General features: G+C 41.6%; 1 protein-coding gene across 1 annotated transcript; it reads left to right on the forward strand.

Annotated features, from left to right (window-relative positions):
* Positions 1-342: 342 nt before the first annotated feature.
* On the forward strand, positions 343-5,434 carry thap1 (THAP domain containing, apoptosis associated protein 1). Its single transcript, XM_020640056.3, has 3 exons — positions 343-510; positions 2,157-2,349; positions 2,925-5,434. The coding sequence occupies exons 1-3, from the start codon at positions 440-442 to the stop codon at positions 3,330-3,332; spliced, it is 672 nt and encodes a 223-aa protein (XP_020495712.1). The 5' UTR covers positions 343-439; the 3' UTR covers positions 3,333-5,434.
* Positions 5,435-8,844: the final 3,410 nt, after the last annotated feature.

Genomic DNA, 8,844 nt, shown 5'->3' on the forward strand with positions numbered 1-8,844 from the left:
CTGTTTTCCCATGATAAGGAACAGCCTATGTTTTCCCCCCTTAAGCTCGCTACCGCTCAAGAAAACAAAGCTGGGTTTCCTGTGATAATGAGTAAAAAACAAATGAAATGAAGGATAATTGTTATCTGGGAAAACAGAGTAAAATAAGAAGTATGGATATATGTCCACTTAGGGCTTCCATATTGATGGTAGAGCCAAATTGATTTTTTTTTTTTATGCCATAAAATATCTAAATTGTTTAAAATCCATTTCACATTGTCATATTTGTTGGGTCGATTATGAAGTCACATGACCGCGTATGGTATCAATTTTCGCCGCCATCTTTGTTAGTGGCAGTGAAGCCAGTGAGGAGCGTGAGACCCGAGGAAGAAGAGACCCGGCGGAGCTTCCTCGAGGATCAGTCCGTGTCTCAGCGCGTGTCGTCCGGGCAGCAGTAGTCATGGTTCAGACGTGCTCAGCGTACGGTTGTAAGAACCGCTACAACAAAGACAAAGACATTTCGTTCCACAAGTAGGTCCATTTAAACTGTGTGTGTGTCTGTGTGTGCTACTTAGCATTAACTGTCCGAACATGTTGAATAAGCGCTGAAGTGTACTCCTGTAGAGAACCAGAAGACAGATCACCAGTCCTCGTTTACTAATCTCCCCTTTTAAAGGTTTGGTGGTCATACTCAACAGTACTGTGGTGTTACAATTCGAGAGAAAGGTAGCTTAATCCGGCAGATTTTACTGGTTAATTCGGCTGTCAGAAAACTCACCTAAAACCATCTTACTCTGATTAATTTTAAGTTTTGCATCAAGTTCTACTGTCAGTCTCACAGCCCCCTTCCCTTTAACGTAACAAGTTAACGTTCACTGTAGTTCACGAGCGCGATACCCAAACATTACACTTTATGTCGTGTTAAAACTTAATCAAAACACTTTTTTTATTGATTTTATTTTGCCGAATTGTCCATGACATCCTACAAATGCATATGAAGACTTACTAACACTTCCTCAAGCGTGTTTTCCTTATCCAAATAAACGGTAATAATAAACTCCTTGACATGTAAATGGGGACTGGAGTTAGCCTGTCAAGCTAACGTTAGCTTATTGGCTGACGGGGTTTGACATGTGGAGACCCCTTCACGTTTGAGGTCTGAAGTTTAACAGCAGTTTTTAATTTTTGACAGTTTTATATAAAAGTATGAAACCTGCAGATGTTGACGTTTAATTGTCAGGTGAGGTTTAATTCCCAGCAGGTTGAGAAAGGTGATGACTTGCAGGTCAAAGTTTGAAGTTGGTAAATAAATGGTCAGTGACGCAGTGACGTCCCAACTGTTTATCCTCAGGGTTTAGCTACATATTCAAATATACATTAGGAAAATCATTTAAACCTTTTGACCAAAAGGCAAATTTTAGCTAAACTGTCCTAGGAAAAAATTCAGTTCTTGGAGTTAATAATTCCATCTTTTATCCTTTACTTTTAACTTTATTTCAGCTGTTTTCCCATTATCTTAGCATATTATTAAAACTGTGAATCCTATACTTATTGATAATGATTTTATACCATTTATTCATTTAGAATAAGAAGATATACTTTATTTACTTTACTTTATTCATCACAAGGGGAAGTTCTATTTTACTCTGTTGTGAACATGCTACACACACACAGGCTGAAACACACATACACAAACAGAAAGAGATGCACAAATGGAGAGATGTCAGAGTGAGGGGGGCTGCACACAGCGAGCGCTCCCGTGCTGATGAGGGGTTCGCCGCCTTGCTCACGGGCACCTAGGCTGATTTTAATGGTCAATTAGGCTGTTAGAAAAGTCACTTTACCAGACCAATTTCCAGACTTGGTCTGCACTGGGACGTGACCCGGCAACCCTCTGGTTTCCAAACCAAGTCCTTACAGTACTTGCTTTCCTGTTGTTCACACTACCTTGCAGCTGAGGTGGAGGTCGGAGCAGGCTGTGTATGAACGAGGACTGAATAAACCATTACCTGTAACATTAATCTACTTGTTTGACCTTTGTGCTCACTTATTTTCTAGGTCACAAGGAAGTGTAACTCACATCCTGCTTCCTAAAAAGCAGCAAAGCAAAGATAATTCATGCACACAGATGTGCAAAATGTATTTTGTAATTATCGATCGATTGGTTAATGTCCTAGGTTTCCTCTGGCCCGTCCAGATGTTTGTGGTAAATGGGTCGCTGCGATGAGGAGGAACAACTTCAAGCCGACAAAGTACAGCAACATCTGCTCGCAGCACTTCACCAAAGACTGCTTCAAGATGGAGTGCAACAACCGAGTGCTGAAAGACAACGCTGTGCCGTCGCTCTTCACCCTCAACCTCAACATGAAGGTGAGTTCACACTTATTCAGTGGCAGGGCCCAAGGAAGATATTTTAACTAGAATTTGTAGGAGGGGGTCTGAATTTTAGTATCGGAAGTGTTCCAGTTTCCATTTGTAGTCGTGCATTTGTAGTCTTGCTTGTATTGTCCAATCACGTAACAGCAGTTATGTAGAGTACAAGTATGACATCTGCGGTACTCTGACCACAATTAATTAATCTCTGTAAACACATAGTCTCCTACAAGTGCTGCTAACAATCTGTTATAGATCAAACATTTAAACTTGAACGGCAAATCTGTGAAAGTCAATTAGCATTCAGGTTTCCTGACTTCCTTGTATGCATCAGAAACATTTTAAAAGTCGCTTTTTTCTCTCCTCTTGAGGACAGACCTGACAGAGCATGACTTATTACATTTTACAAAAACAAATTCTGCTTCATACGGCTACGGTAAGCCAGAATGAAGCCTCGGTGTAACTTGCTATTCACAGTGAAAATGAGACTCACCAGAAACAGATGAACGGGCGCTTGTCCAGAAGATGTAGGGAACCGAAATGACAGTGTGTGTTTGTTCTTTGTCTCCCAGACTCTGGAGGATCCCTTTACCTCAGAGATCCACTTCCCTCTCTCTCTTCCTCTGACGTCTGACCCCGTGGCGGCGGTGATGGAGGAGCCAGGGAGGAGCCTTCCCGACATCTGGGGCGACACGGTGTCCGTCTCCTGCGACCACAACTACACGGCAGAGGACTCAGCTCGGCAGAAGAAGCGCATCGAGCAGCTGGAGGGGCAGGTGGGGAGTCTGAAGAAGAAGCTGAAGACTTTGCAGCAGAAGTGTCGGCGGCAAGAGATTCAGCTGAAGAGGCTCAAGGCGGCGTGCGTGAAGCCAAAGGCGAACCACGAGCTGCCGGCGGCGTTCGGAGAGGGATACGTGATTTTACCCAAACACATTTACCACACACTGAAAGGCAGAGAGGGACTCGTGTTGTCGGTTTGATCTGATGGCGGTCTGCTGAGCGAGGCAGTGAATCCTCGAGCTGAGAGCTGAAGGAATCAAGAGTTCAGCTCAAACAGGATGAGGAAAACTTAAATCTGATTTGGTGGATACACCAAACTCCGTTCATATCTTATTTTGTTATTTATTTATTTTGGGTTTGTCCATTTTTTTTCTCTTTGCGGTGAAATGACTTTGAAATTCATATTTTGACATTTTGGGTTTAGTTTTATCTGAGTTCTGTGCTGACTTTATTTATTTATATAAAAACAAAAACAAAAACAGGAGGGTGTTGTGACTCCATGGAGTCGTCTTTGTCACCACTTGAGATAAACAAAAGCAAAGGATAGAAGCAGGGGCGTGTCCAGACTTTTTTGACTTTGATTTTAATGACATAACAACAATTTGTATGTTCGAAGTCACAATTTAAAGGACTTTGAACGTGCATGCAAACTCCTGCTCAGTCTAACTTGCTAAGTTTTGGTCCACATTGCCAGTTTGTTCCCTGAAAGTAAGACCGAGTGCATAACTTTACTTTGCGATCTGTCTTATGAAATAAATGGTAAACAGACTTGAGCTTGTGAAGCTCTTTTCTAGTCTTCTGACTAAAGAGAGCTCTTTTACCCCGCAGGTCACACCTACACATTCACACACTGATGGTAGAGGCTGCTTTGTAAAATGTCCATCAGAAGTAACTAATCACATTCATACGTTAATATGCTGCTGACACATCGGACATGTTGCTGCAGGAGCTGGGGATTGAACCTGAACTTACCGGTTGAGAGACTCTACCAACTGAGCCACAGCCGCCCCCAAGACATTGAAATGTAAACAAAAATATCTGCAGCATTTGCAAACAAAAAACCTAATAGTTGGTTTAAACATAAGTCCCTCCTCTGACAGGGCAAATAGGGCAACTGCAGTTGAGGATTTTTGGGGTGACACCTCGGGTGGCCAATCAGATCTTTAGGGGGGGCCAATGCCACCCCTCTGGACACGCCCCTGGATAGATGGTTATTCAATCGTTGTTCTTAAATAAAAATATGGATCCACTATTTAATGCCCCCTTAAGACAAAATCTAAGTTAATAAAACATTTTGATGTCTGTTTATTAGAGACCTTCAGAGTTGATGGTAGATTCTTTATTTGTATTTTACCATAAACAAAGCCAGGCTAAACAGATCCCACTGCTTTAAAGGTGCTCTGAAGAAGTTGGCATATGGAGTCATCAGCTTGTTTCAGCTTGGTGTCTGTAAATCAGGCTGTAATGTCTGCTGGTTGATGAATCAGATCAAAGACTCACTGCTGAGGTTCACTGTGTTCCCGCGGACTTTAGCTAACTACCGACTGTGATTCAAAACATGGAGAAATAGCCTGGGTCTCAAATTTGTCTCAAATATCCAGCGATCAGCGGTGCTCCTGGATAACTCTGCTGACGATGCATCCTGCAGGTGAAACATGAAGCTCTGCAGCACCAAGCTGAGACAAAAAAAATGTCTAGATTCAAATTGAACTGGACGAGCAAAATTCTGAGTCAGGTACAGCACTAACCTAATGTTATCCCACCTCAAGCCCTCTGCACTTAACACACAGAACTCACATTTAAGTTTCTCTTTTCAGTTAAATATTAGAAATAAAATGTTTCCCTGACATTGACGTTTTTCTCAAACATCCTGGTGTTGGATTTGGGAATAAAGTGTCTTCCTCTGTTTGTCCTAATAATGTTTAATGGGTATAAACACCTTAAAAAAAACAGCTTTTTTTGCATTTTAATTTCACAAACATGCAACAATGATCTCTGTGTTTGTTAATGTGCAATAAATTCATTAGAGGCGACTAAAATGTTGTAAAGTCCCTCTAATCAGTTCAGAGTGGTTTCTCACACTGAAACTTCTTTAATATGAAATATAACTTTGGAAGATAACGGCAGAGTTACAGACAAGAAATGCAGTCCCATCCATATTTCAACTTGTGGCTCCATGACCAGTTCAATTACCCGCCGTATAACAGCTGATTCGATTCGTTACTGAAGATCGTTAGTTGAGTTTATGTGACTGAATATTTTAAAGAAACACTTGAAGGGGAAATAAAGGGTGTAAAAACCAGACGTTTGAATCATTTCGTGTCATAATCTCGTTTTGTTATAACTCTATAACAAAGTCATGTCACCCTCCCTGCAAGTTTATCTTTTCTTTAAAGAAAAGCTGCAGTGCCTCTTTTGGACAGCAGGTGGTGATGTTGAGCTGCAGTAGGCTCATCCAAAGGTCTCCATCAGTGATCACGGGGCAGCAGCTGGTGAGTAGAAAGTGTTCTCCCTCTTCTTAAAAATGACAACATGTAAAACGCTCAAACACATCAAAGTGAAAAATGCAATCGGTGGTCGTAGCTGTAAAAAGTGAAACCTTCACTGTATAATTAACTGTGTCAAAGTGGTGCACAACTTTCCAACTAGTTTAAAGAGCTCAAGGAGGGAAAATAATTTAGTGCAGAGGAAGAGTGTCTGAGCAATAAATAACAACATCATTTATTTTTTTCCAGTCTGACCCTAGGGACATCAAGTAGACCCGGGTCTGAAGACCTGAGGGGTCTGCTGGGGATGTAGGGATGGAGCAGATAGAAACAGGTGCCTGATTATGCAGAGCTTTAACAAAAACAAGGAATTTAAAATGAATTCTGACTTTCAATGGAAGACAACGCAAGGAGAATACAAGTGGTTTCAAACACAAGTTACCCATAGACAGTGTAAAGAAGTGGAAGTAGAAATTGTGATGTCACCAATTGGTGTAAAGACTGCCATTTTAAATCCACGAGTGTTGGAATTTATCCATTCTTTTTTAAAGTAATTGGAACCAGAAATTACCATATTAGGACATAAGTATGAACTACTTTATTTTTTACAAAATGAACATCCTGCTGAAACCTGAAACTAGAGACTGAGACCATAAACTCAGTAAGAATGTGTTTACTGAGGGAATAAATCAAATCAGAAGTCTGCACATTTTCTGACAAACTTCCTGTTGAAACGCCCCCTGCTGGCCATTAGATAGATGCATGTTTAGGTCACTTGTGCACTGGCCTCTCGTTTAAAACCCAGAGCATACTTTTGTCTCCTGGCTGCAGTTAATTTAATAACTTGAGTAATAAGTCTTTGTGCTGCTCTGTCACGTCTTTTTGGCTGTAATAACAACTACAGCCTCTAGGGAGCGCTAGCAACATTTGAGCTCTTTGATGTTTTCTGTTTGGACAGCAGACTTGACCTCCTTGCTGACCTCGACCCTCCTCAGGTGAACTCTTCTCTGCGGGGCTGAATCTGATCCAGGTGAACGCAATTGGGATGAAGCCCCGCCCCCCTCAGGCGAAGCATCAAGGTCGTCCTGCCCAAAATGAAACGCTCCTCAGGCTGCAGACTGACCGCTCCGATTAAACAACACCTGCATGACCTGATCCCAGCATGCCGTGCTTCTACTGCTGCTACCAGTACAAAAAGGTTATGTTGGATTTTTGCTGCAAATTTTTGAAGGTCAATTAGCTTAATATGTGCCAGTGTGTACCTTAACACAGAGTTTTCAAAGTGTCTGTGTGTGTGTGTGTGGGGGGGGGATACATGTTTAATAGATGTCTTTTTATATGTTTTTTTTTTATCTATGCCACTTTGTCAGTTAAAAACATAACACACATCACTCCAGCCAGTCAGAATCACTGTTAACACATGATAACCACACAAAGGAATACGACCATCACATTATTTTATATAGTTGTTTATTGTTACAGTAATTTCCATATTAAGCCTTTATCCCTGAGTAGATTTTTAAAAAAATGTATTCAATTCTCAATTCACTTAAAGGCGACATATCCTGAAAAATCCTCTTGTGTTTTTGAACATATATTTGGGTAACTGCTGTAAATTTGGAAAATAAACCCATCCAGTCCTTTGTTTGTGGTCTGCATAAGTCTTACAACACAGAGAAAAATGCTCTGTTTCAAATGTGCTCTCCTTGTGATGTCACAGTGGGATTCTGGTAAAAAAAAAAAAAATCCTCCCCTCCCCTTTTGCGCAGGTCCACCATTTTTATTCTCTCTACAGAGGAGTGATGTCTACAGGGAAAACTCAGGGGGGGGGGGTGCTCATTGCATTTGAAGAGACACACACACCAAAACGGAGCGTTCTGAGAGAGCTGGTTTATACAGGGTCACAAACCTCCTCTGGTGCTTGATTCATGTTATATTTTGACCAAAGCACAGCACAGATGTTTCATTTAGACCACAGGGGACTGTTTGAAAAGGTGGAGAAGGAGGATAATATGTCAACTTTTAAACCATTTATCTGTTTACATCAATGGGTAAAATAAATAGTTGATGGAAAATTAAAAATTGCTGGGGCGCACTGGTGGCGCAATGGTTAGGACGCGCGTCCCATGTGTTGAGACTCTCGTCTCGAGTGGTAGGCCCAGGTTCACTTTCACCCGTGGCCCCCTTCCGCATGTCATTCCCCGCTCTCTCTCCCTGATTTCCAACTCTATCCACTGTCCTCTCTCTGCATTAAAGGCACAAAAAGCCCCAAAAAATAAATCTTTATAAAAATTAAAAATTGCATGTGTGTACTTATGATGCGTAATTATGCAAAAACATACAGTATGAAGGCTTGCAGAAGGCTGTCAAATTTTGCATGTTGCTATATCACTTAATTTTTTCAGCTCTCAGCCTACATTTTAATGAACAGATAAATGATGCATCTCTGATCAGTTTACAATTAATATGTGACAGTAACATGGATCTCATGCTACTTAAGGTTACATTAAAGGGGAAAAATGAGTGAAATAAAAGCAGCATGAGCACGTCAGAGTCTCTCCTTCTATCAGATCATTTCCTCTGTTCACATTGATGAATCTGTTCCTCCTCTGACCCAGATAGAAACATCACAGCTCCACTCCTCATCCTCTTCAGTCTGGATCGTCAGCGAGGAGCCCGGAGCAGCGAGCCGAGGACTTAAAGAGTAAATGGGAGGTTAGCAGGACGAACATGATGATAATGAAGATGATGTATATAAATATAAACACCGCCATACATTCACACTGTGCCTGCAGCGACTATCAGATCTATAATACTGTCTGATCTCTGAGCCAATGATCTAACGTATTCCAAAACAACGCTGAGAGAGAAACGCCTCGGGGGAGGAAGAGAGCGGGGGAGGAAGACGAGGGGGGGAGGGGGGGTAGAGGCTGGAAACGGGCTTTGTGTGCGAGCTGAGAGCTGTCGGTTCAAATCCCAGAGAAGGAAAAAAGATCAGAGCAGGGAGGAGAGTGAGTGAAAGAACCAAGAGGCTGCCGACGAGCTGCTGAGCCGAGCAGCTGCCTGAGAGAAGCGAAAAACAGACTGTGACTACAGACGATAAATCACATGAAATACATCAAATCTAAATATAACTCACCTTCTTTAAAATTCAGTCATTAATGTCATTGATTCAAACTATTGACGGTGTAAAATCCAGGAGTTAAATCTTTATATTCCCGCAAAC

Source organism: Labrus bergylta, chromosome 17 (assembly GCF_963930695.1).
Source record: "Labrus bergylta chromosome 17, fLabBer1.1, whole genome shotgun sequence".
Classification (NCBI taxonomy): domain Eukaryota; kingdom Metazoa; phylum Chordata; class Actinopteri; order Labriformes; family Labridae; genus Labrus; species Labrus bergylta.